The sequence below is a fragment of the Hirundo rustica genome, chromosome 4 (assembly GCF_015227805.2).
Source record: "Hirundo rustica isolate bHirRus1 chromosome 4, bHirRus1.pri.v3, whole genome shotgun sequence".
NCBI classification, from domain to species: domain Eukaryota; kingdom Metazoa; phylum Chordata; class Aves; order Passeriformes; family Hirundinidae; genus Hirundo; species Hirundo rustica.
This window is the reverse complement of record NC_053453.1, coordinates 70,466,901-70,485,442: the sequence shown is the minus strand read 5'-3', so window position 1 is coordinate 70,485,442 and position 18,542 is coordinate 70,466,901. Positions and strand designations below refer to the sequence as shown.

At 39.3% G+C, this 18,542-nt stretch overlaps 1 protein-coding gene across 31 annotated transcripts in view; it reads left to right on the top strand.

Annotated features, from left to right (window-relative positions):
- The window catches only part of SOX5 (SRY-box transcription factor 5), a 504,910-nt gene that overhangs the window by 254,135 nt on the left and 232,233 nt on the right, over positions 1-18,542 (top strand). For 24 of the 31 annotated variants that reach the window (XM_058420241.1, XM_058420243.1, XM_058420242.1 and 21 more), the window contains one exon: positions 936-1,167. In XM_058420241.1, coding sequence (XP_058276224.1) covers positions 936-1,167 — 232 coding nt within the window. Of the gene's footprint in view, positions 1-935; positions 1,168-10,406; positions 10,543-18,542 lie in introns of those variants that run through there. The other 7 variants (XM_058420258.1, XM_040062341.2, XM_058420257.1 and 4 more) reach the window with 2 other exon arrangements.

Sequence of the window (18,542 nt, the reverse complement as noted above, 5' to 3'; positions counted from 1 at the left end):
TGAATTTGCCCATGATTTAAGTTTCTTTCAGTGTTTCTAAAAGTTGAAGGTAAACACGTCCTATTAGACATTATCAAAAACTTCACAATTTAGGCCTAAATTTAAAGTCGGTATTTCTGTGTGGTTTTTACAATGTGTGCTCTATGCATCTTCCTTGTGTACCCTTTTTTCTGTATTTACAGATGTAAATTACATTTTCATGGGTGTTCTTTTCTGCTCTAGCTAAAGATGTGAAGAATTTGATGTATAGATAGAAAGATTTGGTAGGAGATCTTCATTTAGTCAGTATACCCTGACTTTATGTTGTCAAAAAGCTTAGATTATTAATGTCCAAATGTTTAATTGCTTAACTATACCAGATCTGCAAACCTGGAAAGGTCCTTGCAACACGACTGTAACACTCAGTTGCTCGCATGGGTGAAATTTTGTAAACGCAGACATTTAGGCTTGCCAGCAAGTTCTTTTATTGTATTGTGTTTTATTTTACTTTATTTTATTTATTTTTTTTTTTATCGGTTGTGGTCGATAATGACATGCAGGTGATTATTCCTTAAAAGCTAAGTTGACAATAGCTTGTATGGGGAGACATTCTGTCTTCATAGAGTCCCTTGCAAATGCAAAACTAGATGGGTATTTTTTTAAAGGAATTGCATTTCATTATGCAGTCTTAGGTGAATTTTCACGTTTAAGAAGCCAGAATACAAGGGAGTGCTATATTAGTGTATTATTCTCACAACAAACAAGCCACTGTTCTGTTGCTACCTGCTTGGCCATTGTTCCCAATTGTGTATGCTTTGCAGTGGTATTTGGATGGTTTCCTGCTCTCTGCCAGCACAAAAAAGGCATTTCTGTTACAATGGCCCCTAACCACACAATGACGGCATTAAGGATTTATTTGGAGGTTTCATTATTTTCTCCTCTTTTGTTCCTTCCAGGATGTCTTCCAAGCGACCAGCCTCTCCGTATGGGGAAGCAGATGGAGAGGTAGCCATGGTGACAAGCAGACAGAAAGTGGGAGAAGAGGAGAGTGACGGGCTCCCAGCCTTTCACCTTCCCTTGCATGTGAGTTTTCCCAACAAGCCTCACTCTGAGGAATTTCAGCCAGTTTCTCTGCTGACGCAAGAGAACTGTGGCCATAGGACTCCCACTTCTCAGCACAACACAATGGTAGGTTTGCTTATGGTCTATTGTGCTTACATCCATTCTTTGAGTTCTGCCTCTGCAGTAGTTTGGCATCCAGATCTGTTCTTTATGGGGTGCACAATGCACAGCTACACGTACAGAACACGCCACAGTGATGTGTGAGCTCTGATCTAGCTGGGCTGCCTCTACCCTCCACTACAAACGCTAAACCAGTGCAGGCTTTTCCTCACCTTTGCCTGATGGCGTTTAGGGTGCTAAAATTTGTTAGCTGCAGTGATGTGAGTTGGGAGTGTATGTGTTCAGCAAACAGCAAATGGGTTTGGAACACTCTTAAGTGAGAGTCACGTTTGGCGTGGTGTCTGAAACATCACCCTAATGCCAAGTTTGTGCAACAGTAAAGCATGAAAGTCTGTATAAGGGGTGGAAAAAAAAGAAACTTTGAATTTAGATGACTTAAAAACTTACATCTGATGTGTAATTCACGTCACAGATGCCTACAGTAAAATTTACTGCGCTTATGAAATTAAATCAACACACTACTTTTTCCCTAGTGGATTTCCACTCTGATGCTGAGCACTTAATTTATTACATGCAGCAGCCCAGGGGAAGTCCAGAACTGGCTGTATCTTAAAGAAGGCAAAACAATGCCATGTTCCTTGCTGGTATTGTACCATCACTATTACGGGATTATATTACATATGTGATTATATTACATGTGTGATTATATTACATATTATATTATGTGTTTGGGCCCTTCCCATGGAGTACTGTCACATTTTTAGAAAAGTTGAAGGGTGCAAGGAAAGTGGAACCCCAGGACTCTCAGCACTTGGACAAAGCTCTGTTGTGAACACGCTTGCATGGCTCTTGGCTATTTACAAATTGGCTGCAACTTTTCTGTTAGTCCCCCACTTTGAGAAGAGCAATGATAATTTCACTAGAAGTGAAGATAATAAGTGGACCTGCATATTTGAAGGCTTTTAAAAAGGCATTGCAAAATAGGTGATGGTGTATTCTCATAAAAGCCTGCAAGAGCTCCATGCTGGCATTTAAGCCTTTACAGCTCATTATGCATATGTAACAAGCCCTAAGTAAAAAGCCTTAGGGATTATTATTTCTCATAGGACCAAGTCACTGGATATTCACTGAAGCTGCTCTCCTAAACAGAATAAGTCATTGATCCTGATCCATTTTCCTTCCTTTTTTGGGCTAATGCTTAAGCTCAGACATTGGTTTGGAATACATAATTTTAGTTTGTGTTCTTGCAACTTTACATGAAGAAAGAATATCATTGGAGAAATTACTCATGGTCAGACAATGTCATTATCTTTTTTGAGCTTGTTGATTTCTCATCCTTTATCTTATGTTTTATGGAGATGAAATTCATTAATATAACAGTTCCAGCCGGTGAGGTGTTAGGGTATGTAACTGATGTATGGGCTTTGCTACATTTTGGTCTATTTTAAGAGAGTGTTTTGAAGGTAAGGAATTGTTTCTGACAACATTTAAGTCAGATAAACTTGTGATGGCACCAGTAATGCAGAGTCAGACCCTAATGAAATAAAAACCAGTGTTTTCTGTGGAGCCCAGCAGGAGTATTTCAGCTACACCTCACTGAAACATTTAAGTGCTTTTTAACAGATTTTAACTAACTTCTTTGTTCATTTATACTTTTTAAGAACATTAGCTGACCATCTAATGTAACTTCCTGCTAAGAAGGCTGTATTTAATGTTATGTCAAAACAGTGTGTTCTGTATTTTTACAATAGAAGATAACTGAATCATGGGGTGTTTTAGATAGTTTTGCTGTAGCAGTGACACAGTGCAGGCTTACCTGAGGCAGTGTTTGAGGGGCTGTGAGGGTCTAGTTTTGTCTTCATAGATACTTAAGAATATTGCCAGTCTGTATGAATGTAACATTTTGGTAATATCTCTCTTTTAGTGAGGACTGTGTTGTAAAAATCATCACTCAGGTAGTTCAGAAAGGATGTAGCCTATGTATCTCCAGAAGGAAGGAAGTGATCAGTCTAAATGAGTAAAATAGACATAATCACTCCCTCTGCTCTTGTGGTATGTAGTTATCAGAAGGAAATCACTGGATAACATTTAGATGACTTCAATTTATGTGCTTAGCAGTGACAAAAAATCATTCCCAAAGGGCATTCACTTTATAACATTGCAGAGGACATTTTTATACTATCTGAATTGACGTTCTGCTGTTTTATCATCTCTGGGAAGCAGATCCAGGTGTATGCAGGTGTGCACACAGCACCACAGAGTGCAGTCCGATACAGTTTTATTGATAAAGCTCCAGGAGCTTCACACTTCCCAGCTTACACTTTTGAAAATTTACCCTGTTGCCCTTTACTGAGTTTTAACGGCTGCCATCTTAGTGAGACAGCTCAAAATTCTGGGTGAACTTCTATGAGAGGAGGGCAAAATTCCTATAAAGACATCTTCAAACAATCTGCAAAGCTCATCTTCCCGTCAGAATGAAGAGGATATTTCTGAGGATGTTGGGAGTGCATCCAGAGAGAAGTTAGTGCAGTGGGTGCAGACCGAAATGGAGGAGCCCCGTGAACATCAGGAAAAGCTTTTTTTTGTGTGATTGTGACAGAGCACAGGAACAGGGAGGCTGTGGAGTCTCCCTCTTTAGAGGTACTCAAAAGTCATCTGGATATGGTCCTGGCTGGCTCTCAGGAGTCCTGCTTGAGCAAGGGGATTGGGCAAGGTCTCCTCTGGAGATCTCTACCAACATCAACCAAGGCAGGGGTCATTCTATTTCCAATTGTGTTTCTCTTTATAGAAGAAACTAGATGCTTGTTTTAAGTAGGAAAACTCTTCTAATAAGAAAAGAAACAGTCATTTATCAGACTAAAGCTCAGACAATATTAGAAAATAATAGACAAATTATTTGGCCCAGAATATATCTGGGAATCCCCTTAGGACATTCATAGCAGGCCACAAGCTTTGCAGGGAAACACTTGAGGATTACAGTATCAGTCAATAGCTCTTTTGAAGAAACCTATTAAAGCTACAGTATTTGGATAGTGCAGATAGCTGTTAGCTCATCTAAGTTGCAAAGGTTTATTTTATTTGTTTCTGTTTGCCTGCCTTTATGCTCTATTTGCCTGCTTTTGCAACTCTCAAGACCACTGATCTCACCAATGGTGTCTGTGTGCTGAATTCTGAAAATGAGAAATGGCAAGGCTAAAAGTACTTATTAAAGTATACAGCAGGCATGGTGTGTTTAAATCAGACCATTCTTTTTAACTATATGCTGGATGGGATTAAAAAAAGGAAAAAAAAAAAAAAAAACAAAAAAAAAAGGTACTGAACAAAAGGTCAAACTGGTGAGCTGTAATTTTGCCACTCCCTAGTTATTCCAAACTGATGACTGTGACTGTCCTGGTAGCCCACATTTGTCCTGTACTTTCAGTGGGATTTAGAATTCATTTTCAATAGTGCTTTAAATGGATAGGAAATATTATGGTGAACTGTTCAGTGGCTTTGTTTCTTCACACCAGAAGTTGTGTTTTTGTGGTGAATGAAGTTATTCCTGTGGAACTTGGGAATAAGAATAGCAGTACCACTGGTCAAAGAACTTAGCAACACATTGTTTTGTGCTTTTCCTCCCCTTGTCCAAAATAAAAGTTGTTTAATGCTTCATTTGAATTCTCTTATCACATCCATTCTGGCCTGTGCTTCACCTGTTGGTCTGGAGTTGTCAGCATATGAATGGTGGTGGATCAGAACAACAAGCGGCTGGAGCACTTAGCTATTATTCAGACCTTCCTGGGAGAATGGAAATCTGAATGCATATAGCTTTTTAAAAAGTCAAATAGGACTCTAATTATAATGAGCTAAAGAATGCATGTTTAAATAAAATTTTTTTTAAAAAAAGCACAACCTCACAGTGGTTTTAGAGAAATTTTAATTTCCAGGGTACCTTTGAGCATCAAGCTTAGGATAAGTTATTGTGATGATACAATGCACAGTGTTGTGAACACCAGTGCCTTTACTGTGCCAGCTCTAATAATGAGAATTTCATTGTTTGGGGAGAGCAGTCTCCTACACTCTAGACAAAAGTGTAATTACTTTTGAACGATGTGAAATGTGCTCAGTTTAATAGCATGGAGAATAGATTCACAAAGATTCAGATAAAGCTAGCTTGGAAGCCATATGTGCAGTGTGGCAGTATGAAATTGTTAGCAGGCACCATAATTACAACACACTCACACACGCGCACACAATTTCACAGTTTAAACTATAAACTGCTGTTTTTGTAAGAGATAGGCCTACCTGAACAAGACTAGTTCAGTTAAAATAAACCAGAAACAGTGGTGAGTTTTCATTTGTCCGACGTTCTTTCCTTCCTCTCCTAATGGTAAATTGATATTTATAAGATGATAAAATCGCATTGTTGCAAACATTGCATTATAAATGTCATCACAGAAGTAGCACGTGGAAGCGGTTTCCGCAGATGCAGTTTTGGGCTTGTACCAGAGTTCCACCTTTACGCTTGCACCATTTCAGGGAATCGCTCTGTGAGCTGTTTGGAAGGGGAACAAATGAGGAAGAATCAGTCAGGACCCATCAAAGAGCTGTAGAAGTTGCCTACTGCACTATTTATTCCAGATCCTGGAAAAGTGTCTGCAGTGCTTGAGAATCAGCTGTGGTGGAGCCAGAAGCAGCTTTGGTAACTCTCCTACCTGCCTGACAAGTATCTTGCATTCAAGTTAGGCTAATCTGCTTGTCCTCCTTGTCCTGATCCAGAACTCCTCTCCTGTCCCATCCATGTGAGTCATGCTTACATTACTTACCCACTGCTTGATGTGCAGGTCCTGTCTAGGGCACAGAAAAAAGGTGTCTTCATTCTTCAGGTGAGTCAGGGATCAAAGCCATAGAGAAATTGAGGAGCAGCGTGCTTTTATGGAAGTTCCCTCGATTTATTGAACCAGCCTCTTAACACAGCAACTTTTGCATACTTGTAGCCATGGAAAACCAGAGTGGGTGCATTATTCCCAGCAGAAATCAATGGACAGAAACACCTGCTGAAGTTTGAGGTGACCCACTGGTGTTTTGATCAGACTTTGAAAGGTCCAAAGGTTCGTTAGGGGACATTAAATAATGTAATGAAGTTAGAAATTTTATTTATTTATTTATTTATTTTTAAATCCCCAAGCAGGAGGGTTAAAACTGCATTTAAACCAGTAACTTGACAAATCAAGACCAGGCTTATAATATATAAATTGCCTGGAATACAGGGTGCAGCTGACTGCAGTTTTTAAAGGCCATGAAGAGAAGTGGAAACAGCAGTTGTTTGTTTTTGCTGAAGATCATCTTACTGTGAAGCAGTCATGTTTTTAATGGATTCATTTGAATGCAGTTAAGCAGAAAATAATCAACAGAAAAGTAAACACCTTTGTTTTATGGAAGTGCTGGGAACTGTATGTGTCCATTGTTTGCAAGTGATTATGTGCCTGGGCATCAATTCATTGACTTCATACTAGAAAATATCTTAATTTAAACTTACTGTATAAATACTAGTAAAATTTAATACAAGTGAGTAGCTGAAAAATTCTACAGAACAAAAAAGATATAGGTAGAACTGTAAAGCCCACATTTGGTAGGAATATTTGAACCAGATGGTCTCTCTTATGAAGAAAAGAGCCATTATGCCCTATTGAAAAACTATGTAAGCAAAAAACTTGGTCATCTTTCTAAGCAACAGAGTTAACTTCAAAATTTTTTTTCAAATCTGTGCTATTAATTTGAGGAGCACTGGGCTGGACTAGGATATGGAGAAAGTCCCACTAGGATTGCAAGACCAGTTTATAGCAACAATCCAAAGAGACAACGTTTAAATGTTCCTATTTCTTGATACATCTTTTGCTTCCAACAGTCACTCCCTATGTGTGACATAACACAGGATCTGTGGGATCTTCCCCGTCCTGTCAGAAGTCAGACAATAGCTGTGGACTGTGTGTAGTTTCTGCAGTCTGGGTCCATCCCCTGTGGCACTCTGCTCAAATTTATTCTGAAACTCTACCTTTTCTTTGGTGGCAGTGAATCTTTCTGATGTTACAGTGAGACTTAAGCTCTGCTGCCAGTTAAACACCCAATTCTCCTTCGTTCTGAAAACAGAAGTCCAAAGAAATTTATTTTTAAATGTTTGTGTTTTTCCTTTCAATGACTGTATGTCCTTTGGCCAAACTCTGCTGCACTGTTGAGAAGATTTTGGCCTTAGGCTGTCAGTGTAACTATTATCAGAATAGAGAGCAGTATAGCAGACTTACATACTCTTATCTGACATATGCCTCAAGACAAAACATGTGGGAATACAGAGTTGATTATGTTTTGCCCCCTACATAGCACAAACTCCTAATTTTGCATACCACCTTGACTCATTTTTCCTTCAGTAGCTAATGTTAATTCATTTTAGAACTTCCAGAACAGTTTCCCTGTGTGCTTTGTGTTTTCTCAACACACTTTTTGTATCCACAGTACTTCCAGGCAGCTGGTGTGGTTTTCTCCCTTTCTTTTCACTGCAGGTGCAAATTTCTCTCTATTTCCAGCCTCATAAGAGCCAAGGTTACTCTATCAGTTTCTGTCTGCTTGCAGTTGTCCTCTGAAAACCTTTTTCTGCTTTGTCCATTTTCTTCCTCTGCTTGCAGTCCTATTTAGCTTAGTCATTTTTATTATTTAATCCATTCTAAAGCCTTTTAGCAAATAGCTCATATGAAGACGTTGCACAGTAAAAATAGGTGTTGTGCTATTTGCTCGGACAGGATGTCAGTAAAATAGGGGATGGTTGTTTTTTGATATGCAGCTCTACTTAGAAGAGATATTCCAAACCTAAAAGGCATTCTGAAGTGTTGGTCATGGTTTCTTGAATTTCAGGGTTGCAAGGAGTCCCTGTGGTTATAAACTCTGGCTCTCAGAAGTGCCAGAACCTTCTGCTACATTCAGTACTCACAGTCATGTTTTACAGTCTCTTCTCTCACTGTCAGATGTTTGTGTCCATAGGAAGTCACCCACTGCAGTTAAAATTAAATTTGAAGCATTTCTTTATTTTCTGTCCTTTCAATGGATGAGTGACGTGCTCGTGGGTTTTGCATTGTCTCTTCAGGTATGAATTTCCAAGTCATGCAAAATTCAGTGGGATTAGGCTGTGCCAAGGCCAGCTTGCTTTCTCTAATTTTTCTTCCTGCTGCTAGTACTTTTTCAGATTCACCTAAAGTAACGGTGGTTGTAGTGGGAATGAAAACGTGGCTCCAGGCATTTGCTGGCATTTAAAGTGTCGTGTCATCCAGTCATGGTTTTTTTCCCTTTCATGGAGCTAGCTGCTTCCTTCTTGTCTTAAGTACATCAGTGAAATACCACCGCCTTCTCCGCTGTAATAAAAGGAGTTATTAATTTTCTCTAGAAATTCATGGCTGAAGAAGGACCTTTGGCAAATTAGACTGCAGATCTCATTATGTGTTTACTTAAGAATGGGCGTCTACCATTGGTGGGTCAGCTCCCAAGATGTGTTCAGAGACCTGCCTACAAGAGGAGGTTGATGTGCTGCAATGTTTCTGAACCAACCAATGTTCCAAAGTGTTTAAGAGACAATGAAATGGAGGGAACAAACTTTCTTAAGTAAAAAGGAGTCCTTTATGCCTGGGGTAGCAAGCATGTCTGAATAGTTTGGCCGGCCTCATTTCCAGATTCTCTTGGACACCCAGAAGTCCTTTGTTTCTTTTTCCGGTTTGGTTGCAGTTGTGTGATCAGATAAGGCATTTTTGCTCTTTGCAAGGGAGAAGTAGACTTGGTGAATCCCATTAATTTAGCATCACTGGATGAACCAACAAAAGTAACTGAGTGGAGTTGTGCCCAGTTTAACTCAGGACAGCTTTTTCCAGAGCAGTGTAAACAAGACTGTAATTATACATGGAAATAGTCTGCTTCAGCATCCTTTTTATGCTTTTAAAACTGATATCCCCTCCCAAGAAAAAAAAAAAAAATAGCTCTAAAGATTAACTTTCTGTAGTTTGTACAGGCAGCAAGCAAATTACACAGATTGTCTGAAGCGTAGACCAGTAAAATCTAATATCAGACTGTTATTATCTTTATTTATATTGTACGCAGAGTATGATTTATTTTTATAGAGACAGAAAAAAGAAACATTCCTGCCCCAGAATGCTTAGCTTATGACCCTGTTCCTGCAAAATAATCTGGTTGATTGGAACCTAATGCTGATGGTAGCAAGAGGGAGGGAGGGAGAGGTCACTGACTATAACTCCTTCTCCGCATAGCTTTTTGTAGGATTGGAGTTTGATGACAGAAAATAATAAATATTATAGCAAAAGGTAAAATCCTTCTGACATCTCAAGTCTGAATTGCTGGGGTAGATTGTATGTGTATCTCTACGTTAAGTCATGTCAGAAGTGGAAGCTTGTGTTGCTTATTAATACTGCTAGCCAGAAATAATGCAAAATATCCATGCTTCAGACTCTCCTCCATGCTGATTTTCAGATTGAATTTAAAGTGTGTGTTTCATCTCTGACTATAAGTGAAACTCTCCTCTTGCCCGTTCTTTTCCTTCTAAATTGCTGCAGTTGCAATCAGGAGATCTGCTCAGCTTTGGATCCATCTGTGTTCAAAAGCAGCAGTATTTTCTAAGGATGTGCAGGTTTCCAGAAAACAACCAGATATTAATGTAGAGCTTAGCGTGTAGGATTTAGGGCTCTGTTAGGGGCAAGTTAGTTTCTTGTACAATTTTCAGTTAAATTTATGGAGTCTCAGTGATAAATTTCAGGTGATTATTGGAGTCCTGGTGCAGCATGAGGACATTTTGGCTTTTCTCATAGAGGAAGGAATTTATTTCCTCTCACAGAATGGAGTTGGCCACTAACATATAATACAAAGCCGTGTAAATCTTAATGTCGCTTTTGGGGTGAAGATTCAAAGGTGAAGTCTCCTCAGACTGTATGTTAAAAAAACTGTATGCTCAGAAGTGAGCTAGTAAATTCAGCTTTAACTTTATAGTTAATGGAGGTAAATAGAGAATGGTGGAGCATGATTCATTTTGTCCTAACAGATCTTGTAAGTAGGTCAGGGAACTCACACCCTAGAAGTGCCTATTTTTCTTCATAGGTTACAGCTGCAGCTTAGGGTGTTAAGCTCAGCTGTTGATCCCTATTGTTTATAATTCTGTGGTTAGATAACTTCAACCAAAAAAAGCCTTCAGTGAGAGGTAATTGCCTGGCCAAAGCATTTAATAATTTGTTGTTCATAAGTAAAAGTTTGCTGTATAGTGCTTAGCTCTTTGGGAATAGAAAACATTCAGCATCTCAGAGTTCAAACCGCTCAACTCACTTGAGCTCGTGGCCTGCATCTGACTAATGATAGAGTGTGAGTACATGGTATATTCTTTCCTTTATAAATATTAAATCTGCAAATATCTAAACACCCCCCCCCCCTTTTTTTTTTTTTTTCCAAATTCTTAAATTCATATTTTCTTGACAGAGGCAGTAGCAGAGTGTGCGGAAGAGCAGATTGATAGGTCGCAGTAGTTATATCTATAAGACTTGTTTAAATTCTCTTTAAACCGATTTGATAAACTCCACTGGAAAACGGTTTTCAGAATTTCATATATCTACAAGCAGAGTTGCAAATAGTGTGATTCAGTCCTGCAAAGAATACATCTGTGGCAGATGATGTACTTTTCCTGTTTGCTTGTGGCCAGTGTAAACTTAGCTTTTGGGCAGTGACCATAGCTTCAGTTTTGAAGCTGTCAACATGAGTATTGGGTAATATATTGACACAGGGCCACAGTGAATTCCTGAGCTTTCCTTGTGAATAAACTAATTTGACTGAAATACTTACTTTTATATTTAGGATCTGTGTCTTTTTATTGCTCTGTAAAATATCACGGAGTTGTTGGACTTGTAATATGATAAATATTAACAAAGACGACAAGTTTTTGGTTTACTAGGTGAAATTAGATGTTATGTCCAGCTTCCAGGTTGTTGATTTATCATGGGCAATTCACATCTGTCATCTGTGGCTGTGCTAGTACAATGGAAATGATGCTTACCCTTCTTGCATGATCTGTGATCTCTCAGAGTTTGCACAGTCATGGAGATTATTGAGTGCCATACAGTGAGATTGGGGTTCAGTTCACCAAAGTTTAGGCACATAAAAGTTAGGTGTTTGGGCTGTCTTCACAGTTTGTGTAAAAAGATAGCCACCCACCTAGAACATTTCCAATCTTAAAATAAGCACCCAGGACAAGAAAGATTAATTGCCCTCTGCAAGTGCTTGTCTATTGACTATAGAGGGAGCCTTGCTGACTGGTTTAGACTAGGTGTCTGATTTGGGGCTAAAATTAGGTGAGAGCAACCCCATTCACAGTATGTGGTGTTACTGTGCAAATATTCTCTCATTTTTGTGTACAAGTAACTATGTTCTAGTTCATCCTTTTTTTGGGAGGAGGGGTTGGAGGGTCTTGTGTGTAAATAATCTATCAGAATTCTTTTTTTTAACCAGTACTGATTGTGTTTACTGAGGTTTTAAGAATTGGATGTTCCCTTAAAGCAAACCTTTTGTTGTATAACTATTAAGTAGTGTTAAGTTCAAATAATAAATGTATTAGTTAGCAACATGTTCTGGAGAATAAAGAAATACAGAACACCTTAAAAATGCTATTTTGGAAGATTATCTTAGTATTGAAAAATAGCATTAATTCTAGTGGGTTTCCCCTTTAAAATTTAGGGAATTATCAAATGTTATCAAATGCTTAATAAAGCATTTGTCTGTCTTAGTATCATCTGCAGTGAAAATCAAATTTTATTGTTCAGTTTAATTGATTACAGAGAAGGTATGTAACCTGTTAAAGATTTGTTTTCACCTTGCTTGGTCATTTTTGCAAGTCCAAATGCTATGTATAGACACAGTAGATAGACCTAGCAATGTATTGGTTAAGAAACTGTAGTTAAATTCCAGCCTTACTCTGTAGAAACCTGTCTGCTGCGCTTATTTTAATTCTGCTTATGTCCTCCTCTGTGTTTAATCCATAAAATGGGTATATGTACATGTGCACAGCTTCACATTTTGGCACCACGTTTGGTATATTGTGTGCTGTGACTTGTATCGTGCCTGCAGGCCATAGGAAAACGACACAGATTAAATGTGAAATGGGAGGAGACGCAATTTAAAACTTGCATGTTCTAGAGATGCAGTATGGCATCCGAGAGTTGCAACATATTGCAAAAAATTCCCCCTATTTCCCCAACAAGAAGCCAGTGTTTTCAGCTGTGCAGGCTGCTGGAGAACACAGGGCGCTTCCTTGGCAGTTTGCTGGGAATAGCTGTCACTGCCTTTTATTTGAGGTGCTATCATGACCACTGCTACCCGTGCTCCGTCTCCTTCTTGTTCCTGTCTAACTGCACAGGTCGTGTTCTGCTCTGCCCTCCTCTGTGGTTCTGTAATTATATTTACTTTACACAGACATGCGAGTTCCCTTTTCCCTTTTACATATGTTGTTTTCCTTCATGCTGAGAAAACTCCACAGCTTTTTTCCTTTTTTTTTTTTTTTTTTTTTTTTTAAGCACTCCAAATTCTATCCAGCTTTAAACTCTTATGTTTATAACCCTGAATATCTCTAAAATGCCTTTACCTAAAACACTTTATGGTTTTATTACCAGGTTTATGCCAGTAATAATATTCACATCAGCTTTCTTAGGGATAATCTTTAAGCAGAACCTAGCAAGAAAGGCTTTGAAAACTATCATTCCCAGGAACGCAAATCTCGGAACATGAAACATCGGTTTAATCGCCCTCTCTGACAACTTAACACGACAGATTGAAAAATACAAGCCGATATGGAAGCGGGATCAATGGATTATCAAAGTCCTAAACATCTTTTCTTGGGAGGGGGGGGAGGCGGGGAGCTTTGGGGTCCATTGGCATGCGTAAAACATGAAGTTTGCATAGCTTACCGCAGATCCGCTGCTGTCTGACTGGCAGGGAAGTTGAGACGAAGAGAGAGAGATTTACATGAGGGAACTCAGGGGGCTTTGTCACGGCAATTGTATAAAGTGATATACAGTGCAAATCGACTCGAGCATGTCCCTGGATAGCAGGCGGTTTACAGCCTCTTCAAGCAGAGATTACTGCTTTATCTTGTCATACTAAATTAACGTGGCAGCACACTGTTAAACAGTGGTGACCTCTTCATCTGTGGAAATTGCTGCCTAGAGGAGAGATGGTATTTAAGACTCTCTCTCTCTCTCTCTTTTTCTCCCCTCCCCACTTTTTCTCCCTATCCTCTTCCCTTCCTCCCTCTCTCCTTCCCTCTATCTTGTCTTTTTTTTTTTTTTTTTTTTTTTTTTGGGGTGGGGCCCTGAGGCATTTTTGGGTTAGGTTGTAACATTAAAGACAAAAAGAAAGAAAGAAGGGGGGAAGGGAGAGGCTTTTAACATCAAGGTGACAACAGCTATGTGTTAATTGGGCCTTTGTTGTTTGATTAATAGCCACTTTGGTGTAGAATATTAAGACAGTTGTTTGGACAACTTTCTAAAAATGACATGTCCTTTCAGTAAACTGGGATTAAGCTGTGTTCTCTGGTCTGCACATTTTAACTCCTTATTGTTATTGCATTTAGTCCTAAGCTTGCCGCTCTTTTGGAGCGAGCATCGCATCCAACACTTCCTGGCACCATCCTCGGCTGGCATGGAATGCCACAGCTCTCTCCAGGGGCACTCCAGGGAGCTGCTCTGGGGCTGTTGTTATTGAGGGTCAAGGTGATGAAAATACTTCTGCAGTGTGGTCGAGCTCTTGTGTTGGGCTGTATTTTAGAATGGAATGATGCTCTGAGAAAAACAGTTGAGTGGGAAAAAGGACACAAGCGTTTCGTTGGGCTGGCAATGTGATACAGGGGAACAGGAAAATTAAACCCCACCTTCCCATCTTTTTCAGTATACTGAGTCGGTTAAGGAGAGGATGACATTTCTTCTTTAGACCAGATTTTCTTTTCTTGATTTTTCTATTTACTATGCAGTGCTTCACTGTGGGTCCAGTCCAAAGCTCTTTGAAGTCACTATAAAGACTGCTTTGTCTTTAATAGGCTTTGGATCAAGGCCCACATGACCTTAGGCAAATTATTGCAAATCAGTGTTATGAAGTGCTTGGAAATTTGCAGGCATACATGTCTGAAGTATTAATTTTTGATACACTTTAAGAAACAGTTGGGAGGCCAGGTGAAATCAGGCTGGCCAGATTGGCCTTACAGGTATCCGTATGTGCTGAAAATGGAAATGTTATGGATGCGTGTTTGGGTTAAGGAGGCTTTCCCTGCCTCTTCCTATGCTGACTAATGAGTGTTTAACAGGTTCTCTTCCTATGCTGTTGGAGTTGCCAGTTGACATGAGAAAATGCTTCCGCATCCAAAACTCTGACTCTGGAATGCCACCGGGCTTTGACTACTTCAGTCACAGGAAGATGGCTGTAGAAATTTAATTATATGAGATGGAAAAAGACTTGAAGATGATCTGTCTTGGATTTTTCCCTGCTGGAGACAATTGTTCCTTACTGTGAATTTCTTGAGCTGCCACCTACACAAAGATTCATGCAAAATTCTGTGCGTTTTGTATGTAACATTTTCAGAGGCAAGTTTTTTATTCACTTCCCGGGGATGCCAGCACAGCTTATTTTTACAGCAGAATATTTGCCATTTCAGATGCAATGTATCTGTGAACACTGATGTTATTATTGTTTTCTTTGGTTGAATTTTGAAGGCCATTGAGCTAAGCATTTGTACTAGAGATACAGAAAGGACTGACTTCCTGATTTATTATTTGGAGAAATCAATGTGTTTGATAATTTATGTACAGCTTACAGAGGCCACATAAGTGGCTCATGAATCGATCAGCAGCCAGCAAAAATGAAAGCTAACGAGCTCATTTCAATAGCAAGTTGCTCATTAGCAGGTAGGCTCACTGATCTTTCAGGGTTTCCAGTTCAAAGTCACATGCCTTTTCCATGTTCTCGGAAGAAGTAGTTTCCTTGCAAAGAACAGAAACAGAAAAAGAAAGCATGGCGAGGTTTTGAACATTTTCTCATCGCTTTGACATAAATGTTTACAGTAAATGCTTGATGCTGGGCTAGTGGGGCAGCCATCTAATGGTCTTGGCCTGTGCCCATCACTGTAGTTACATCAACTTTCAGCCTCTAAAATCGAGTTTACTAGGGAATTAACAGTATATATGGGAAGAAGAGGATAGAGGCCTTTCCTGGGTTTCTGCATAGAAATCCCTACATTTCCAGCACAGCATTTTCAGTCCATGTTTTCTCCAGATCAGGAACCGTGTGTGGAATGCTAGCTGCTTCTCCATTCCCAGTCAACACTGTGACCCATCCGGGTTAGATAACACCAGGCCTGTGTCTTCCCCTCTCCTGGTAATATCTGATGCCTTGTTTGAAATACTTTGATGCTCCCAGGAAGATTTTTTGTGGTGTGTGCACAAAAACTGTCTTGTTTAGCTCTACCCTTTGTGGTAGAGATTCCAGACACTGAAAGAACATGGGAATGAACCTTTTTCTAGGAAGTGCTTTAAGGTTCAGTACTGAGAAGTATGACGGATTTTATATACTGGTAAACATCCCTGAGAGCAGGGAGCTGTTTTTAGCTTTGTGCATTAGTAGAGTGTCCTGGTCCAGCACTGGGGTCCAGCACTACTATTTTTTTTTTTCACGTAGTAAAGAAGCAAAATTCATTTTTAGCCATTTTGAAAAGTAAACCCACTGCTTTAATCACCAAACTTCTGATAGAATGTTCTTGAATCCTTATGTTGCTTGTACATGTAAGTATATATGTAAAAATATTTAGGTGTATGTATACAAACACATGTATTTCAGCTATCTCCTTTAGACATGAGGGATACACCACTCCTAATCAGACTGAAAAATCCCAGAAAAACAGTTCCCTGACAGAGTTGCCTGAGGCTTTTGCAAAAGAGGGACTCTCAAAACATATTTTTAAAATATTTTTAAAAAAGACAGATTTTCCAAATCTCAGGAATAGATTTTCAACTGCCTGATTTGGCTTGAAATGAGTTGGCTGAATTAGTTTCTTTTTCTTTTAAGTAAGTCTATAAAGCTTTGATGAATCTGGCTCATTGTTTAGCACTTATCTCATGAGTAAAGCTTGAGAGGTTTGGCTTGAAACTTACCAAATCACATCTTTGGAAAATGGCCCAAGCCTATTGATTGATCAAAAAAAAAAAAAAAAAAAAAAAAAAAAAAAAAAAAAAAAAAAAAAAAAATCCGGAGCAAAACACAACTAAAAAACCCTGATCCAGCTTAGTGAGTAAGTCCCTTGCAGATCTATAGAGCCCTTACTGAATGAGCACATCTCTTTCTTACCATTTGTCAGCCTTGCACTTCATGGAACTGTAGGGCTGAGAGGGATTGGAAGAGGTCATCCAGTCCCAGCTTCAATCCAGGGATCAGCTGTACCAGTGTAATTTCTTTCAGATAATAGTCTGACTTCTTCAAGTTACTCAAGTCAGGTGACTTAAACCTCCCAGTCTGTCTGGCCCAGGGTAGTGCTGTCTATGCCTTTAGAAAATTACTCCTGTGCAGTCTTTCCTGCATCAGTTTTCTCTCGTTGATCCTTGTCCTAGCCACTGCAGCAAAAGGAAATACGCTCTTTTCTACAGTGAATGTTTTTGTATTTGAAGAGTGATGTCACATTCCCTTGTCTCAAACTTTCCTTTCAGTGTATGGGACTCTTGTCTCCACCACGTTTTTCTAAAAATGTTTTACTGTTTTGTTGCTTCTCTGGAACTGCTTTCAGCAGAATCATTCACATTTTAACAGGTGTGTCTCCTGCTTAAAAACAGATGCTTTTCCATTAACGGCAGTGATATCGGCAGCATGTGCATCTGAGATGGCTACTGAAAAGCTTTAATCCCAAGTGAAAACAGACTCTGGGTGGCTCAGACACCATTTTATAAGTGGTGCTGTGTAGATTTCTTGAGTTAACTTGCAGTTAAATCCTTTCTCATGCATTTTCTGGTGGAAGGAAAGCTTTGTATACTGCTCTCTTTTGCTTAGGTACCTGGCAGAGGACAAGTTTTGGGGCTGCTTAGCTTTACTGAGCTCTGAGTGCAGAGCTGTCGAACTGCAAAATGGATTATAGTTCCTCCTGCCTATCCAAAGACTTGTCAGTGAAGTCTGACTGCAAAATCTTCTCTTAGTGGGAGGAGGAAAAAGAAATGTTGAGTTTCCAGAACAAGGAGTTGGCAGAGGGGAGCTCTTCAAAATTTAAGGCATTTGATCTGGAAGTCAATGGGAAAAATAAATATTAGACCTCAGGATATCAATTTTATGAGTCAGGTTTAAAAAGTACTCAGTCCCCTAAACATAATTATTTTAATATGTGTAAGGTAAAGTGTGCAAAAGATTTAAAATCATAATCCATTTCCTTTTATTATCTTTAGGGAATAAACAGTTTGTGCAAGCTGAAATAAGGTAACATATAATGAGGATTATGCTTTTCTGCATGTTATGAATGTAATAAATCCTCTGTTAAACAGGCGTTATCAAGTCAATCTTTCTGCTTTATTGGATGACATTTAGTAGAAATTGACCTTGATGTCAGTCAGCACTTTCTGTTCCTTTCACGGTTTTGGGCTACTTGATAAGAGAAAAGCCTCTTCCCCTTAAAGTGATTTTTTCTCCCTTGTCTCTTGATTTTTACATTTTGGGGTTCTTGTCTTGTGACCACCAGAAAGAAGGTATGAGCCAGCTGGGTGAGCTGTTTCTGTTCATGAACTTGATGAATTTTTACGAAGTAGTGAAGTAATCTGAAACAGGGAGCAGAGGCAGGCAAAGGTGGTTCATTTGCTTCACACCGCTGCTTTTTTTGAAGCTCTGCTGTAATAACTGCAGCTCCAGTGGTGAATACCTGGTGATTTTTCCCACTTGTGCATCTGAGAGAGGCTGGAGATCAGTCTAGGGTGTAGTGCAGTAGATGCCAAAGGGAAAAAAAGCCACTGTGATGGCTTTGAGGGACAAAATTTCCAGTTGATCATGATAGAATCTTCATGTGGTAGAGCTGTTTTCTTTTCACTCTCCTTCCTGACCCTTTCTGGTAGGATTTTGAACAAACTTCCCCATCTTTGGAAGTGCAAAGTGCTTCTGCAGTCAGAAAGTCAAAGTAGTTGATGGCAGATGGCAGCTGCTGATGGGCAGCTCAACCCCAATGCTTCCGTGCAGAATTTGGGTAGAATGTCACAACATAAAGATGTTACAGAAATTTTACAGAATTAACAACCACCACGTGTCTTGTAATAAAAGAAATAAAGTTCACATGGTGGTGGGAAAAGGATGGTCACCTCACCAAACAG